The sequence below is a fragment of the Bufo gargarizans genome, chromosome 7 (genome assembly GCF_014858855.1).
Source record: "Bufo gargarizans isolate SCDJY-AF-19 chromosome 7, ASM1485885v1, whole genome shotgun sequence".
NCBI lineage: Eukaryota > Metazoa > Chordata > Amphibia > Anura > Bufonidae > Bufo > Bufo gargarizans.
The window spans coordinates 16,200,926-16,220,686 of record NC_058086.1 but is presented as its reverse complement, the minus strand read 5'-3'; the positions used below and the strand labels follow the sequence as shown (position 1 = coordinate 16,220,686).

At 45.0% G+C, this 19,761-nt stretch overlaps 1 protein-coding gene across 2 annotated transcripts in view; it reads left to right on the top strand.

The window, feature by feature from the left end:
* CYTH4 (cytohesin 4) overlaps positions 1 to 19,761 on the top strand; it is a 91,240-nt gene that overhangs the window by 10,342 nt on the left and 61,137 nt on the right. The window contains exon 2 of one of the 2 annotated variants that reach the window (XM_044300685.1): positions 18,298 to 18,371. The exons of the other annotated variant lie outside the window; for it this stretch is intronic. Coding sequence (XP_044156620.1) covers positions 18,298 to 18,371 — 74 coding nt within the window. The remainder of the gene's footprint in view (positions 1 to 18,297; positions 18,372 to 19,761) is intronic. 2 annotated transcript variants of the gene reach the window in all.

The following is a 19,761-nucleotide window of genomic DNA, read 5'->3' as shown; positions in this document are numbered from 1 at the left end:
AACTGATTAAATTAGTCTGACATGACCGATCCCTCACGAAGCCATGCTGATATGGCGTTATTTGCTTATTTCTGTTGAGATGCTCTAATATAGCATCTCTCAGAAAACCTTCAAACAGTTTACCCACAACAGATGTTAAACTTACCGGCCTATAGTTTCCAGGCTCTGTTTTTGGCCCCTTTTTGAATATTGGCACCACATATGCCATGCGCCAATCCTGTGGGACATTCCCTGTCAGTATAGAGTCTGCAAATATCAGAAATAAGGGTCTGGCTATGACATTACTTAATTCCTTTAGGGGGTGTATGTCATCCGGTCCTGGCGATTTGTCTATTTTAATCTTTTTAAGTCGCTGATGTACTTCTTCCTGGGTCAGACAGGACACTTTTAATGGGGAATTTATTTTTGCATTCTGCAAGTCATCTGACAATTTATTTTCCTCAGTGAATACATTGGAGAAAAAAATATTTAACAGCTTTGCTTTCTCCTCATCGCTCTCTGCGACTTCCCCCTCATTACTCTTTAGAGGGCCGACACCTTCAGATTTATACTTTTTAAGGCCCCATGCACACTGCCGTGTTTCACAGCCGTGTGCGGGCCGTGGAACCGCGGCCTGGATCCCTCCTGAGAGCAGGAGCGCACGGCGTCACTGGTTGCTATGACGCCGTGCGCTCCCTGCTGCCGTCACAGTACAGTAATACACTGGTATAGATCATACCAGTGTATTACTGTATTGCGGCGGCAGCAGGGAGCGCACGGCGTCATAGCAACCAGTGACGCCGTGCGCTCCTGCTCTCAGGAGGGATCCAGGCCGCGGTTCCACGGCCCGCACACGGCTGTGAAACACGGCAGTGTGCATGGGGCCTAACATTTATATAATTAAAGAACATTTTAGGGTTAGTTTTACTCTCTTTGGCAATTAATCTCTCGGTCTCTAGTTTGGCCGCTTTTATTTGTTTTTTACATGTTCTATTTTTTTCCTTATAGTTTTTCAGTGCTTCCGTGCTCCCCTCCTGTTTCAGTGAATGATATGCTTTCTTTTTGTCATTTATTGCTTTCTTTACAGTTCTATTTATCCACATTGGTTTCTTTTTGTTCCTTAACCTTTTATTACCATACGGTATGTACCTCTCACAATGAGATTTTAGGATGTTTTTAAAGATATCCCATTTTGTGGCTGTATTTTTATTTTTGAGGACTTTGTCCCAGTTAGTTTGGCCTATGGCCTCTCCTAGTTGGCTAAATTTAGCTTTTTTGAAGTTTGGTATTTTTGTTCCTCCCTGTAGAAACGCTCTTTTGAATGATAATTGGAAGGTTATTACTTTGTGGTCACTATTTCCCAGGTGTCCCCCAACCTGCACGTCTGTTGTTCTGTCCGGCCTATTGGTTAATACTAAGTCCAGTATGGCCGTCCCTCTAGTCGGGTCCTGAACCAGTTGGGAGAGGTAATTGTCTTTGGTTATTGCCAAGAACCTGTTTCCTTTATGAGATATACAAGTTTCAGTTTCCCAGTCTATATCTGGGTAGTTGAAGTCCCCCATAATAACCACCTCATTATGATTTGCCGCCTCGTCTATCTCGTTTAGTAATAGATTTTCTGTGGACTCTGGTATATTAGGTGGTTTATAGTAAACTCCTATTAGTAATTTATTGTTGTTTTTAGCTCCATGTATCTCTACCCACACTGACTCCACATGTTCATGTCCCTCACTTATATCTTCGCGGAGTGTGGGCTTTAGACCGGACTTTACATAAAGGCAGACCCCTCCCCTTCTCCGGTTTTGACGATCCTTTCTAAACAGACTGTAACCTTATACATTAACCGCCCAGTCATAGCTATCATCCAGCCATGTCTCAGTTATTCCCACTATGTCATAGTTCTCCTCACACATCACTAATTCCAGTTCACCAGTTTTATTAGTCAGACTTCTGGCATTAGTATACATACATTTGAGAGGTTTATGTATATTTTTTACCCTACACCTTTCCTTCTGAACTGTTCTAGTCCCTCCTTCCATTCCTCCCCCAGTCCCATTACCTTGCCCCCGGTCTCTATCTGCGCTATCTTCCCGTCCTATAACGTAATTACCCTCCCCCCAGTCCCTAGTTTAAACACTCCTCCAACCTTCTAGCCATCTTTCTCCCCAGCACAGCTGCCCCTTCCCCATTGAGGTGCAGCCCGTCCCTACGATAGAGCCTGTAGCCGATAGAAAAATCGGCCCAGTTCTCCAGGAACCCAAACCCCTCCTTCCTACACCAGTTCTTGAGCCACTTGTTAATCTCCATAATCTCCCGTTGCCTTTCTTGTGTGGCTCGTGGTACAGGCAGTATTTCGGAAAATACTACCTTTGAGGTCCTTGCCCTCAGCTTTTGACCTAAATCCCTGAAATCATTTTTAAGGACTCTCCACCTACCTCTAACTTTGTCATTGGTTCCGATATGGACCATGACCGCTGGATCTTCTCCAGCCCCTCCCAGTAATCTGTCAACCCGATCCGCGATGTGTCGAACTCTAGCGCCAGGAAGACAGCACACTGTTCGGCGATCACGGTCTTTGTGACAGATTTCCCTATCTGTTCCCCTAATAATGGAGTCGCCCACTACCAGCACCTGTCTGGCCTGCCCTGCTCTCCTGGTTCCCTGCTTACTGGAGCTGACATTCCCCTGACTGGCAGAGGAAGTGTCCGGCTGCAGCAGTGCCGTCCCCGGACTGACATCCCCCTCATCTGCCAAACGTGCAAACTTGTTGGGGTGTGTCAGATCAGGGCTAGCCTCCCTGGCACTCTTCCCTCTACCCCGCTTTCTAACTGTTACCCAGCTAGCTACCTCACTTTCCTCAGCCTCCTCTCTGTCACCCTCCCCCTCATCTACCCCAAAGAGTGCTTGCTCGGTGAGAAGCAAACTCTTTTGCAAATTATCAATGCCTCTCAGTGTTGCAACTTGCCCGTTCTGAGACTCGATTTGCGATTCCAAACGGGTTATTTGCTCACATCTAGAACAAAGATATGCACCCTTGAACTCCTGTTCCAGGACTGCATACATCATGCAAGATGTGCACTGGACTGCGTTGTAAATTGTGCAACACATACTAAATGGGGATTACAACAGTAAAAAAGTAAAACAGTATATAAGATTCAGACCTAGACCCTGTCTGCTGTAGCCGAAGGGCTACGCAAAACCAAGCCAACAACACACAAGGAAATTATATCCAACCTTAGTTTCCAAACTCCTTTTCTTAAACTCCTTGTTTTTTTTAACTCCACTTAATAAGAAGCCCACTTAGTAGAGCAAGCCCCAGGAAGAGCAGGCTCTAGAGAGTTTTAGTGGGTCAATTTATAGCACCTGGTTGCCCAGGGCACTCCCCTTAATTAAGCAGAGAAAAAAAAAAAAAAAAAGGTTTAAATGGCAGTACTAGAATACAAACACTTAACTTTCAATGATCTCTGCTGCAATCCACACTCAGCCACCTGCAATCACTTCCACAAAACCACACACAGCACTAGAACTCCTTGTTTTTTTAACTCCACTTAATAAGAAGCCCACTTAGTAGAGCAAGCCCCAGGAAGAGCAGGCTCTAGAGAGTTTTAGTGGGTTAATTTATAGCACCTGGTTGCCCAGGGCACTCCCCTTAATTAAGCAGAGAAAAAAAAAAAAAAAAAGGTTTAAATGGCAGTACTAGAATACAAACACTTAACTTTCAATGATCTCTGCTGCAATCCACACTCAGCCACCTGCAATCACTTCCACAAAACCACACACAGCACTAGAACTCCTTGTTTTTTTAACTCCACTTAATAAGAAGCCCACTTAGTAGAGCAAGCCCCAGGAAGAGCAGGCTCTAGAGAGTTTTAGTGGGTCAATTTATAGCACCTGGTTGCCCAGGGCACTCCCCTTAATTAAGCAGAGAAAAAAAAAAAAAAAAAGGTTTAAATGGCAGTACTAGAATACAAACACTTAACTTTCAATGATCTCTGCTGCAATCCACACTCAGCCACCTGCAATCACTCCACATAAACCACACACAGCACTAGAACTCCTTGTTTTTTTAACTCCACTTAATAAGAAGCCCACTTAGTAGAGCAAGCCCCAGGAAGAGCAGGCTCTAGAGAGTTTTAGTGGGTCAATTTATAGCACCTGGTTGCCCAGGGCACTCCCCTTAATTAAGCAGAGAAAAAAAAAAAAAAAGGTTTAAATGGCAGTACTAGAATACAAACACTTAACTTTCAATGATCTCTGCTGCAATCCACACTCAGCCACCTGCAATCACTTCCACAAAACCACACACAGCACTAGAACTCCTTGTTTTTTTAACTCCACTTAATAAGAAGCCCACTTAGTAGAGCAAGCCCCAGGAAGAGCAGGCTCTAGAGAGTTTTAGTGGGTCAATTTATAGCACCTGGTTGCCCAGGGCACTCCCCTTAATTAAGCAGAGAAAAAAAAAAAAAAAAAGGTTTAAATGGCAGTACTAGAATACAAACACTTAACTTTCAATGATCTCTGCTGCAATCCACACTCAGCCACCTGCAATCACTCCCACAAAACCACACACAGCACTAGAACTCCTTGTTTTTTTAACTCCACTTAATAAGAAGCCCACTTAGTAGAGCAAGCCCCAGGAAGAGCAGGCTCTAGAGAGTTTTAGTGGGTCAATTTATAGCACCTGGTTGCCCAGGGCACTCCCCTTAATTAAGCAGAGAAAAAAAAAAAAAAAAAAAAGGTTTAAATGGCAGTACTAGAATACAAACACTTAACTTTCAATGATCTCTGCTGCAATCCACACTCAGCCACCTGCAATCACTTCCACAAAACCACACACAGCACTAGAACTCCTTGTTTTTTTAACTCCACTTAATAAGAAGCCCACTTAGTAGAGCAAGCCCCAGGAAGAGCAGGCTCTAGAGAGTTTTAGTGGGTCAATTTATAGCACCTGGTTGCCCAGGGCACTCCCCTTAATTAAGCAGAGAAAAAAAAAAAAAAAAAAGTTTAAATGGCAGTACTAGAATACAAACACTTAACTTTCAATGATCTCTGCTGCAATCCACACTCAGCCACCTGCAATCACTTCCACAAAACCACACACAGCACTAGAACTCCTTGTTTTTTTAACTCCACTTAATAAGAAGCCCACTTAGTAGAGCAAGCCCCAGGAAGAGCAGGCTCTAGAGAGTTTTAGTGGGTCAATTTATAGCACCTGGTTGCCCAGGGCACTCCCCTTAATTAAGCAGAGAAAAAAAAAAAAAAAAAAGGTTTAAATGGCAGTACTAGAATACAAACACTTAACTTTCAATGATCTCTGCTGCAATCCACACTCAGCCACCTGCAATCACTTCCCACAAAACCACACACAGCACTAGAACTCCTTGTTTTTTAACTCCACTTAATAAGAAGCCCACTTAGTAGAGCAAGCCCCAGGAAGAGCAGGCTCTAGAGAGTTTTAGTGGGTCAATTTATAGCACCTGGTTGCCCAGGGCACTCCCCTTAATTAAGCAGAGAAAAAAATAAAAATAAAAAAGGTTTAAATGGCAGTACTAGAATACAAACACTTAACTTTCAATGATCTCTGCTGCAATCCACACTCAGCCACCTGCAATCACTTCCACAAAACCACACACAGCACTAGAACTCCTTGTTTTTTTAACTCCACTTAATAAGAAGCCCACTTAGTAGAGCAAGCCCCAGGAAGAACAGGCTCTAGAGAGTTTTAGTGGGTCAATTTATAGCACCTGGTTGCCCAGGGCACTCCCCTTAATTAAGCAGAGAAAAAAAAAAAAAAAAGGTTTAAATGGCAGTACTAGAATACAAACACTTAACTTTCAATGATCTCTGCTGCAATCCACACTCAGCCACCTGCAATCACTTCCACAAAACCACACACAGCACTAGAACTCCTTGTTTTTTTAACTCCACTTAATAAGAAGCCCACTTAGTAGAGCAAGCCCCAGGAAGTTTACTGACCATATAAATCTGGCCTACTTGGAGTCAGCCAAGCGTCTGAACCCGAGACAGGCCAGATGGTCTTTGTTCTTTTCAAGGTTTAATTTTGTTGTCACGTTCCGCCCTGGGGTTAAGAATGTGAAGGCAGATGCCCTGTCACGTTGTTTTCCGGGAGGTGGGAATTTTGAAGACCCGGGTCCCATTTTGGCTGAAGGTGTGGTGGTCTCTGCTCTTTTTCCTGAATTGGAGGCAGAGGTGCAGGCAGCCCAGTCAGAGGCTCCTGATCTTTGTCCTCCTGGGAGGTTGTTTGTGCCTCTCGCTTTAAGACACAAGATTTTTAAGGAACACCACGATACGGTCCTTGCTGGGCACCCGGGGGCAAGAGCCACAGTGGATCTCATCACTCGGAGATTATGGTGGCCTGCGCTTCGTAAGTCGGTTGAGGGTTTTGTGGCAGCCTGCGAGACTTGCGCTCGTGCCAAAGTCCCTCATTCACGGACATCAGGTCCTCTCCTTCCCTTACCCATTCCTTCCCGTCCTTGGACACATCTGTCCATGGACTTCATAACGGACCTGCCTCGTTCCTCGGGGAAGACTGTGATTCTGGTGGTGGTGGACCGTTTTAGCAAAATGGTGCATTTCATCCCTTTTCCTGGTTTGCCCAATGCTAAGACGCTGGCGCAGGCATTTATTGATCACATTGTCAAATTGCATGGTATTCCTTCAGACATAGTCTCTGATAGGGGCACGCAGTTTGTTTCCAGATTCTGGAAGGCTTTCTGTTCTCGCTTGGGGGCTCGGTTGTCTTTCTCTTCTGCTTTCCACCCGCAGTCGAATGGCCAGACAGAGCGCGTCAATCAGAATCTGGAGACATATCTGCGCTGTTTTGTGGCGGAGAATCAGGAGCATTGGTGTTCTTTTTTGTCTCTTGCTGAGTTTGCTTTAACCACCTCCGGACCGCCTAACGCGCCGATGCGTCCGGAAGGTGGTTGCTTTTCTCCTCCTGGACGCATCGGCGCGTCATCTCGCGAGACGCGAGATTTCGCCGCAGCCGGCCCGCACATGCGCATCGCGGGCCGGCATTTCATAGAGGAGTATTTCGTCAGGACCTGCCAGCCAGCGATCATTGGCTGGCAGGTTGCTGATTTTCAAAAAAGCCAATCACAGAGCCGTATAGCAGATCATATTTGTAAATATGATCTGTTATATGGCTGCCTGCTCCTCTGCTGGTTCTTTTCGTCGGTTGGATCCAGCAGAGGAGCAGGCTTCACAGTGAGTACACCAACAGTACATACTTAGCCCCAGATCACCCCCCTGAACCCCTATTAACCCTTTGATCACCCCTTCTAGCCCCTGTCAATCACTAGTGAAAGGAAAAAAGTGATCAGTGCAAACTGTCACTTTTTTTTTTTCACTGTTATTGACCGTTAGGTTTTAGGTATAGTTTAGGTCCCTTGGTTAGGTAGTTAGGGATCAGTTAGCGCCCAGCCCACCGCACCGCAGTCCGTTATTCGCTGATTAGCGTATCGCTAATCAGCATTTGTACTTTTATAGTATCTGGAAGTGATCAAAACTGATCACGGTCAGATCTATAACTGTATTAGTGTCACTTTAGGTTCGCCCTCCACCCAAAACGCAGTGTTTGCCCGATCAGGCCTGATCGGTCGCCCACACGTGCGTTCGCCCACACCCGCCCCACCGCAGTGACAAAAAAAATTTTTTTTTGATCGCTGCACATCCACTTTACACGCACTGCGGCGATAAAAAAATCACTTTTGATATTTTTTATCAACCGCAGCGGCCTCCGGTACTTCGCTAGCCTCCCCTTTGTAAGACAGGCTTGCTTTTTTTTACCTGGGTAGTCTCAGGGAATACCCCTAAATTTAGTTGCCCACATGTCTAAACAGGGGGTATTCCTCTGAAGAGGCCTACAGGCTTCTGACCCAGTCGGATGAGGAGTGGGAACCCTCATCTGATGAATCCAGCGGGTCAGAATACGAACCTGTAGAAAGCAGTGGCTCTCTGACCCAAAGTTCGGACGAGGAGGCTGAGGTCCCTGATAGCACCAGGCGTACCCGGCCCCGTGTCGCTAGACCGCAGGTTGCGCAGGATCCGCTTCAAGAGCATCAGAGTGGGGCTGGTGCTGTCGGATTACGTGGTGAGGCATACACCAGCAGCCCAGCCCATCCTGGACCTAGTACCAGCACTGCCGTACAACCTGGTGAAGTAGCGAGCACCAGAAGGGCAGTTGAAGCTGGTACGGTGGCACGTGCAGTAGTGACCCCGTCGCAGCCACCGCAAAGACGTGCCCGTAGAGCTCCTAGAATCCCAGAGGTGCTGGCAAACCCTGATTGGCAGTCCCCAACTTCAGCCGCACCTGTAGTTTCCCCTTTCACTGCCCAGTCTGGAGTTCGTGTTGAGACAGCTCAGATCGGTTCGGCCCTGGGATTTTTTGAGCTGTTCTTGACTGCGGAGCTCTTAGACATAGTTGTGGCAGAAACAAACAGGTATGCCACACAATTTATAACCGCTAACCCGGGAAGCTTTTATGCCCAGCCTTTCCGGTGGAAACCAGTCCAAGTTTCCGAATTAAAACTTTTCTGGGCCTCCTCCTCAACATGGGCCTGACAAAAAAAGCATGAATTGCGGTCATATTGGTCCACGAACCCGATTCATCACATGCCCATGTTCTCTGCTGCCATGTCCAGGGACACGATTTGAGGCCATCCTGCGTTTCTTGCACTTTAGTGACAACACCGCCTCCCGTCCCAGAGGCCACCCTGCTTTTGACCGGCTCCACAAAATTCGGCCCCTCATAGACCATTTCAACCAGAAATTTGCAGATTTGTATACCCCTGAGCAAAACATCTGCGTAGACGAGTCCCTAATACATTTTACCGGGCGCCTTGGCTTCAAGCAATACATCCCAAGCAAGCGCGCCCGGTATGGGGTCAAATTGTATAAGCTCTGTGAAAGGGCCACAGGCTATACCCACAAATTTCGTGTCTATGAGGGAAAAGATCAGACCCTGGAGCCGGTCGGTTGCCCTGACTACCTGGGGAGCAGTGGGAAGACTAGTTTGGGACTTGGTGTCACCCTTATTCGGCAAGGGGTACCATCTTTATGTGGACAATTTTTACACAAGTGTGGCCCTCTTTAGGCATTTGTTTCTAGAACGGATTGGCGCCTGTGGTACCGCGCGAACTAGTCGCGCGGGCTTCCCCCAACGGCTCGTTAGCACCCGTCTTGCAAGGGGGCAGAGGGCCGCACTGTGTAACGAAGAACTGCTCGCGGTGAAATGGAGAGACAAGCGTGACGTTTACATGCTCTCCTCCATTCACGCAGACACGACAATACAAATTGAGCGAGCAACCCGTGTCATTGAAAAGCCCCTCTCAGTCCACGACTATAACCTCCACATGGGAGGGGTCGACTTCAATGACCAGATGTTGTCTCCGTATTTAGTTTCCCGCAGAACCAGACGCTGGTATAAGAAGGTGTCTGTATATTTGATTCAATTGGCGCTGTATAATAGTTTTGTTCTCTACAGTAAGGCTGGGAGAACTGGATCCTTCCTCAAATTTCAGGAAGAGATCATCGAGAACCTCCTGTATCCAGAAGGTTCCGTGGCCCCATCCACCAGTGTAGTTAGCCGTCTACACGAGCGACATTTCCCCAATGTCGTTGCCTGGTACCTCAACCCAACCGTCACCCCGAAAAAGATGTCGTGTCTGTAGCAGGAGTGGAATAAGGCGTGACACCCGCTATTTCTGTCCTGACTGTCCTGACCACCCTGCCCTATGCTTAGGAGAGTGTTTCCGGAAGTACCACTCACAGGTACACTATAGCATAGGGATCACATCTCACCAGGATAGGCACACAGGGCTATTAGGGCCCATTCACTCACACAGCTGCTGCAAACGTCTCCTTTCACATGGGACAAAGTGCATAACGCACTTCGCCACATCTTTGGGCGATTTGCGCTTTGCACATTGACCCATGGGGGAGGAGAGGTTTGTTCTATAAAGGTAAAAAAAAAAAAAAAAAACAGGTAAGCAAACAGGTTAATGTTTAGTTCCAAAAGTTAAAGTTACATGTTCTGTTCCAAAGTTAATAAAATTATTGCGTTGTGGCCTGGTTTTTTCTTTTTTTTTTTTTTTGTCTTTTTACCTTCCAGGTGGACCAACCGATGAACTAGCTGCAGCACCGATGTGCATTCTGACAGAAGCATTGCGCTGCTGTCAGATTACACGCAAGTCGGTGTATGCGGCGCTGCAAGACGGGATTTTCTCCTCTGCAGTGACAGATACGTTTGCCGAAGCATACGAGCTGAGGAGGAGGCGGCGTTCCTATGCTTTGGCAAGCATTTTGTATATATATATATATATAAAAAAAAAAATCCCGGCAATGATTTATTCATCCACATCGATTGATGCGAATGGAGAAATCTGGTTTGCCAGGGCATACGAGCTAAGTGGGTATGGATGTAGGGCGGAGCTCCTATGTCCTGGCAGACGCCTTTCCCCTCCATTTTTTTTTTTTGGCAGAGATTTTTTCATCCACATTGATCGATGCGAATGAAGAAATCTGTGCCGTTCATTTTTTTTCTTTCAGCCCAGAAGCTGAACGGAAAAAAAAATCTCATTACCTGTATGCTCAATATAAGGAGAATAGCAGAAACTCCTAATGCTGGCCATACATGTAATGATTGCGGAGACCCTCAAATGCCAGGGCAGTACAAACACCCCACAACTGACCCCATTTTGGAAAGAAGACACCCCAAGGTATTTGCTGAGGGGCATATTGAGTCCATGAAAGATTGAAATTTTTGTCCTAAGTTAGCGGAAAGTGAGACTTTGTGAGAAAAAACAAAAAAAAATCAATTTCCGCTAACTTATGCGAAAAAAAAAAAATTCTAGGAACTTGCCAGGCCCCTCATTGGATACCTTGGGGTGTCTTCTTTTCCAAAGTGGGGTCACATGTGGGGTATTTATACTGCCCTGGCTTTTTAGGGGCCCTAAAGCGTGAGAAGAAGTCTGGGATCCAAATGTCTAAAAATGCCCTCCTAAAAGGAATTTGGGCCCCTTTGCGCATCTAGGCTGCAAAAAAGTGTGACACATCTGGTATCGCCGTACTCAGGAGAAGTTGGGGAATGTGTTTTGGGGTGTCATTTTACATATACCCATGCTGGGTGAGAGAAATATCTTGGCAAACGACAACTTTTCCCATTTTTTTATACAAAGTTGGCATTTGACCAAGATATTTTTCTCACCCAGCATGGGTATATGTAAAATGACACCCCAAAACACATTCCCCAACTTCTCCTGAGTACGGCGATACCAGATGTGTCACACTTTTTTGCTGCCAAGGTGGGCAAAGGGGCACATATTCCAAAGTGCACCTTTCGGATTTTGCAGGGCATTTTTTACACATTTTGATTGCAAGGTACTTCTCACACATTTGGGCCCCTAAATTGCCAGGGCAGTATAACTACGCCACAAGTGACCCCATTTTGGAAAGAAGACACCCCAAGGTATTCCGTGAGGGGCACGGCGAGTTCCTAGAATTTTTTATTTTTTGTCACAAGTTAGCGGAAAATGATGATTTTTTTTTTTTCTCTTTTTTCATTACAAAGTCTCATATTCCACTAACTTGCGGCAAAAAATAAAAAATTCTAGGAACTCGCCATGCCCCTCACGGAATACCTTGGGGTGTCTTCTTTCCAAAATGGGGTCACTTGTGGCGTAGTTATACTGCCCTGGCAATTTAGGGGCCCAAATGTGTGAGAAGTACCTTGCAATCAAAATGTGTAAAAAATGCCCTGCAAAATCCGAAAGGTGCACTTTGGAATATGTGCCCCTTTGCCCACCTTGGCAGCAAAAAAGTGTGACACATCTGGTATCGCCGTACTCAGGAGAAGTTGGGGAATGTGTTTTGGGGTGTCATTTTACATATACCCATGCTGGGTGAGAAAAATATCTTGGTCAAATGCCAACTTTGTATAAAAAAATGGGAAAAGTTGTCGTTTGCCAAGATATTTCTCTCACCCAGCATGGGTATATGTAAAATGACACCCCAAAACACATTCCCCAACTTCTCCTGAGTACGGCGATACCAGATGTGTGACACTTTTTTGATGCCAAGGTGGGCAAAGGGGCGCATATTCCAAAGTGCACCTTTCGTATTTCACCGGTCATTTTTTACAGATTTTGATTGCAAAGTACTTCTCACACATATGGGCCCCTAAATTGCCAGGGCAGTATAACTACGCCACAAGTGACCCCATTTTGGAAAGAAGACACCCCAAAGTATTCCGTGAGGGGCATGGCGAGTTCCTAGAATTTTTTATTTTTTGTCGCAAGTTAGTGGAATATGAGACTTTGTAAGGAAAAAAGAGAAAAAAAAAAATCATCATTTTCCGCTAACTTGTGACAAAAAATAAAAAATTCTAGGAACTCGCCGTGCCCCTCACGGAATACCTTGGGGTGTCTTCTTTCCAAAATGGGGTCACTTGTGGCGTAGTTATACTGCCCTGGCAATTTAGGGGCCCAAATGTATGAGAAGTACCTTGCAATCAAAATGTGTAAAAAATGCCCTGCAAAATCCGAAAGGTGCACTTTGGAATATGTGCCCCTTTGCCCACCTTGGCAGCAAAAAAGTGTGACACATCTGGTATCGCCGTACTCAGGAGAAGTTGGGGAATGTGTTTTGGGGTGTCATTTTACATATACCCATGCTGGGTGAGAAAAATATCTTGGTCAAATGCCAACTTTGTATAAAAAAATGGGAAAAGTTGTCTTTTGCCAAGATATTTCTCTCACCCAGCATGGGTATATGTAAAATGACACCCCAAAACACATTGCCCAACTTCTCCTGAGTACGGCGATACCACATGTGTGACACTTTTTTGCTGCCAAGGTGGGCAAAGGGGCGCATATTCCAAAGTGCACCTTTCGGATTTCACCGGTCATTTTTTACACATTTTGATTGCAAAGTTCTTCTCACACATTTGGGCCCCTAAATTGCCAGGGCAGTATAACTACCCCACAAGTGACCCCATTTTGGAAAGAAGACACCCCAAGGTATTCTGTGAGGGGCATGGCGAGTTCCTAGAATTTTTTATTTTTTGTCGCAAGTTAGTGGAAAATGAGACTTTGTAAGAAAAAAAAAAAAAATAAAAATCATCATCATTTTCCGCTAACTTGTGACAAAAAATAAAAAGTTCTATGAACTCACTATGCCCATCAGCGAATACCTTAGGGTGTCTACTTTCCGAAATGGGGTCATTTGTGGGGGTTTTCTACTGTCTGGGCATTGTAGAACCTCAGGAAACATGACAGGTGCTCAGAAAATCAGAGCCGTTTCAAAAAGCGGAAATTCACATTTTTGTACCATAGTTTGTAAATGCTATAACTTTTACCCAAACCATTTTTTTTTTGCCCAAACATTTTTTTTTTATCAAAGACATGTAGAACTATAAATTTAGCGAAAAATTTATATATGGATGTCGTTTTTTTTGCAAAATTTCACAGCTGAAAGTGAAAAATGTCATTTTTTTGCAAAAAAATCGTTATATTTTGATTAATAACAAAAAAAGTAAAAATGTCAGCAGCAATAAAATACCACCAAATGAAAGCTCCATTAGTGAGAAGAAAAGGAGGTAAAATTCATTTGGGTGGTAAGTTGCATGACCGAGCGATAAACGGTGAAAGGAGTGTAGTGCCGAAGTGTAAAAAGTGGCCTGGTCATGAAGGGGGTTTCACCTAGCGGGGCTGAAGTGGTTAAATAACCGTCGTCAGGAGTCCTCTGATAAGTCACCATTTTTTGGTGCATATGGGTTTCATCCGCAGTTTCGGACTTTCTCGGGAGAGGGGTCTTCTGGTTTACCTGATGAGGACAGATTCTCCTCGTCTTTGTCATCTATTTGGCAAAAGATTCAGGATAATTTAAAGAGCATGAGTGAGAGATATAAGCGTGTGGCAGATAAGAGACGTGTGCCTGGTCCGAACCTGAATGTTGGTGATCTGGTGTGGTTGTCTACCAAGAATATCAAATTGATGGTTCCTTCCTGGAAGTTGGGTCCTAAGTTTATTGGGCCTTACAAAATCCTGTCTGTCATCAATCCTGTTGCCTACCATCTTGATCTTCCTCAGACTTGGAAGATCCATAATGTTTTTCATAAGTCCTTATTAAAACCTTATGTTCAACCCATTGTACCCTCGCCTTTGCCTCCTCCTCCGATTATGGTTGATGGGAATCTTGAATTTCAGGTCCCCAGGATTGTGGATTCTCGAGTTGTCCACGGTTCTCTCCAGTACCTCGTTCATTGGGAGGGTTATGGTCCTGAGGAGAGGATGTGGGTCCCAGTGACGGACATTAAGGCCACTGGTCTCATCAGGGCTTTTCATAGGTCCCATCCTGAGAAGGTGGGCTCTGAGTGTCCGGAGTTCACTCGTAGAGGGAGGGGTACTGTCACAACCAGACATCTGAGAAGCTCTGACAGATGCCTTTCAGAACCTCCTCCTTGAGCTATTCTTTGTTTTGGTCTTCAGTTCTTCATCTCGTTAGCCTCTCTCAGCTGTCATGTAGTTGGACTGATTGCATCCCTTTAAATTCCTCCCCATAATGCATTAGTGTGCGGCTTATACAACTTCCTGGAGTGTGTGGTTGCATTCTGATCCTATTTCCCAGTCTTCTACAAGATAAGTGTTACATTCTTTTGTAATTTCCTGTTTGCTAAATCCCAGGTGACCCTGACTCCCTCCGTGTCTAGTGTAGGGAGCCGGTGGTCGTGTCCCCTCACTATTGTAGGCAGGGGCGGATTAAGTGCATGATAGGCCCGGGGCTGTCTACCCAACTTGGGCCCCCCCTCCATTTTAGTTTAGTTTTTAGTTTTTTTGTATGAAGAGGCTGCGGTGCTTTATGAGCACCACAGTCTCTTCTTAGGCCATATGACATCTTCAGACAAAAAAAAAAATACCCCAAATTGGGTCCTAAACTGAAAAATTTGGTTGTCAAGTTAAAAAAAATACATATAATTGTAATAAAAAAGACATGGAGGAGAATACAGCACCACATACCTGTTACATCCAGTGACATCTCCTGTCATGTAGACCTTCTCTTTCCTCTTCTCCTCCATTTGACCCAGACCACCATGGCAAATTCTTTTAGCCGCATCTCGTCTCTACAGTTTGTAACACAGACACGTTAGATTTCTAAATTTTTCCATCAACCTCCTCATCTTGGTGTCCCCACAGTGTCATCCTGCCACCCCCAATACTGTGCCCGTTGTGCTCCCCAATGCCCCAGGAACTATACTGCTGAAAAAATAGTGACCCTGATAGATATAATTGGGGTAATTATCAAACTGGTGTAAAGTAGAACTGGATTTCCAAAAGAGCTGTCAAATATGAAAGGTGGAATCTGATTGGCTGCTATGGGCAACTAAGCCAGTTCTGCATTACACCAGTTTGATAAATTACCCCAAATGTTCCTATAGTGTCCACAGCAGCTATAATGTCCCCTAGAGACCCCCAGTAATTATACCACCCTCTATTGTGCTCCAGGCAATAATCCCTGTATAGTGTCCCCAGAAATAATAGAATTGCCCCTATAGTGCCTCCCCAATAGCAACACCCCCATATAGTAATTTCCACCACACTGCCCCCACATATTTTTCCCCTTATAGTAATTTGCCCCCACACAGTAATTTCCCCCAAACTGCCCCCATATAGTAGTTTGCCCCCACACAGTAATTTGCCCCACACTGCCCCATATAGTAGTTTGCCCCCACACAGTAATTTGCCCCACACTGCCCCCACATAGTAATTTGCCCCACACTGCCCCCACATAGTAATTTGCCCCACACTGCCTCCACATAGTAATTTCCTCCACACAGTAATTTTTTCCACACTGCCCCCACATAGTAATTTCCTCCACACTGCCCCCACATAGTAATTTCCTCCACACTGCCCCCACATAGTAATTTCCTCCACACTGCCCCCACATAGTAATTTCCTCCACATTGCCCCCACATAGTAATTTCCTCCACACTGCCCCCACATAGTAATTTCCTCCACACTGCCCCCACATAGTAATTTCCCCCACACTACCCCATATAGTAATTTCCTCCACACTGCCCCCACATAGTAATTTCCTCCACACTGCCCCACATAGTAATTTCCTCCACATTGTCCCCACATAGTAATTTCCTCCACACTGCCCCCACACAGTAATTTCCTCCACACTGCCCCCACATAGTAATTTCCTCCACACTGTCCCCACACAGTAATTTCCTCCACACTGTCCCCACACAGTAATTTCCTCCACACTGCCCCCACATAGTAATTTCCACCACACTGCCCCCACATAGTAATTTCCAACACAATGCCCCCACATAGTATTTTGCCCCCACATAGCAATTACCCCACACTGTCCCCACATAGAAATTACCCCACACTGTCCCCACATTGCAATTTCCCACACACAATAGTTTCCCCCACATAGTAATTTTCCCCCACACTGCCCCATATAGTAATTTGTCCCCACATAGCAATTTCCCCACACTGCCCCCACATAGCAATTTGCCCCCACACTGCCCCATCTAGTAATTTGCCCCACACTGCCCCATCTAGTAATTTGCCCCACACTGCCCCATCTAGTAATTTGCCCCCACACTGCCCCATCTAGTAATTTGCCCCCACATAGTAGTCCCTCTCATAATAATTTTCCCCCACATAGTATTCCCTCTCATAATAATTTGCCCCCACACAATAGTTTTCCCCACACTGCCCCCACATAGTAATTTGCCCCCACATAGTAATTTGCCCCCACATAGCAATTACCCCACACTGTCCCCACATAGAAATTACCCCACACTGTCCCCACATAGAAATTATTCCACACTGTCTCCACATGGCAATTTCCCCCACACTGCCCCCACACAATAGTTTCCCCCACATAGTAATTTGCCCCCACATAGTCCCCACATAGCAATTACCCCCACACAATAGTTTCCCCCACACTGCCCCCAGATAGAAATTTGCCCCCACATAGTAGTCCCTCCCATAATAATTTGCCCCCACACAGCAATTTGCCCCCACACAATAGTTTGCCCCACACTGCCCCATCTAGTAATTTGCCCCCACATAGTAGTCCCTCTCATAATAATTTGCCCCCACATAGTAATTTGCCCCCACATAGTATTCCCTCATAATAATTTGCCCCCACACTGCCCCATCTAGTAATTTGCCCCCACATAGTATTCCCTCCCATAATAATTTGGCCCCATACAGCCCCCACATTCCCCCCCATGTAATCGATTTATCTTCCCTAATAGGTCCTCCTGTGTCCCCCCCCAAGTAGGCAAATGAAATAAAAATAAATAAATGAACAAAAAATGAAAAAATAAATACTCACCTATGTCCAGGGCCAGGCGCTTGCTCACAGAGGAAGGCGGGCGGGATGAGTCAGGCGCGTCACAGTGCTGCGTCCCGGCACAGGCGCGCGATGACGTCATCACGCACGCCTGCGCAGGGATTTCACTACCGCATAGGCCTCAGGCCTATGCGCTGAATGCCGGTGATCGGCGACGGGACAGGGAGCTATGCGCTCCCGTGCCCCGCCGCAGTATGTGGGCGTTCGGGTCAGCGTTGGGCCCCCCAGCGGTGCTGGGCCCGGGGCTGCCGACCCGAACGTCCCTATTGTAATCCGCCACTGATTGTAGGGTGTTCAGGTGTTATACAGTCGAGGTACGAGGATATGCGATCATCTACCATTAGGATTTTCGCATAGGCTGAGCAGTCAGGGAGAGTGCCAGGTCTTATGCAGGGGTCTCCCTTTTGTTCCTTAGTTTTGGATCCAGTGAGTCATACATTCATTTTGCATTGTCTTGTTACCTGTACACCTTCCGTGACATTCAACCAGCCCTTGGTATTGTTTTAAAGTCAATGTTATTCTTCTTGCTGCCTTCTAGCCTGGCAAAGAGCCCAGAGAATTGGACCCCTTTTGTAGCCACACAGTCCTAGCTGTACTCACTCAAAACAGAATTGTCCTATTCTGCTTGAACAAACCCAATTTCTGCCAATCAATAGGTATGATGAATTATATCTGGCATCATGCAGTGCTCCCCCTCTCACCGGTGCTTTAAAGCTGCAGAGTATACAGTACATGCACATACAAGGCAGCTGTCAGTCACTGGTGGTAATACTTATACTCTAATACTGCATATGACCAGTATTAGTAAGCTTCCACCCTTATGTCTTCTATAAGGAAGCATGATAGCATAAAAAGTTTGCTGATCTTTGGGTCATTTCTAAAGTAGTTTCATTATTTCTAAATCCATGATTTGTCTTTTTTTAACAGGAAACACAATGGATCACACAAAGGAGGCTAAGATCACTTCATCCACTAGAGATGAGCTATTGGATCAAATTAAAGTGTGTTGGTAGCCCACTCTAAATCTTTCCTATGCTGCTTAATTCAGATTTCTTTATGCTTTATTTATGATTTTATTTTATGTTTTTTTTGCATTACTGAGATTGAATGGTAGTACTCAGTTTGCAGTATTGAGACTACTGTAAGACTCCACAGAAGCACAGAGTAGACCAAAGCATGTCAGATTTACTATGATGGTACTGAAATGTGTAACAGTTTGCTGTAAACTTTAATTTATTAGTTCATTTTATTAATTTGGTAATACAGGTGAAACTCGAAAAATTTGAATATTGTGCAAAAGTTCATTTATTTCAGTGATGCAAATGAAAAGGAATTGCATTAACGCAGCTTAAAATTAGAATTTTGTGAAAAGGTTTAATATTCTAGGCTCAAATTGTCACACTCTAGTCAGCTAATTAATCCATACCCCCTGAGCAAAGGGTACCTCAAAATTGAGACTTTGGGTTTTCAGAAGCTATAAGCCATAATCATCCAAATTATAACAAATAAGGGCTTGAAATATCTTGCTTCGCATGTAATGAGTATCTCATATATTAGTTTCACCTTTTAAGTTCCATTACTGAAATAAATTAACTTTGCATGATATTCAAATTTTTCGAGTTTCACCTGTACATCTTTATAGCTGTCGTAGTTTCCCATTTCCTATGTAGAGCTCCAAACCCCCTGGATAGATATAGAGTTGAATGACAATATTTGTGCTCCCTGCAGGCACCACTAGGGGGGCTTAGGAGCTTTATTAGACTTTTAATAAAGGAAATACAACACTGTCGCAATCTAGAAAAAGAGAGTCAAATATACTGAAAAAACATCGGTCACAACTCACAATCACATCTACTGAACCAAGCCCAAAATTGGGCAACACATGCCTTCACCACATTACCTTTGCGACTCATTGAGAAAGGTCCAGGATGGACCGAAACATCTGAAAAGTCGCACGTTTTCTCTAAGTAACAGATACATATAAATATCTCTAAGGTTCAATATACTGGAATGTGTTACCTTGATTTCAATTGACACAATTTGTGTGATATAATAAATAATTAATTGCATCTAATAGACTGAGTGTGTGTGGAATTCTCAACTCTACTAAGCCCAAAATTGAGACCTAGGACTATTGTGCAATAGGGGTTCATAAACTAAGGTCCAACAGCAGTTTGGACTGGCAATAGACCAAACAGGGAAATTTCCCTGTGGGATGATACCCAGGGGGCCACCCAAGCCCTCTTCATGGCTGCCAGAAAGGTACAGAAACACCTTCTTCTGTTTTCCCTGCCTAAATGTGTTGGCCCTGCCTTCTGTCAAGTTGGACCCACCTACAATGTGCGATAAATTTTAGGTTTTTTTTCCAGGGCCACTTTTAAGTTCCCAGTC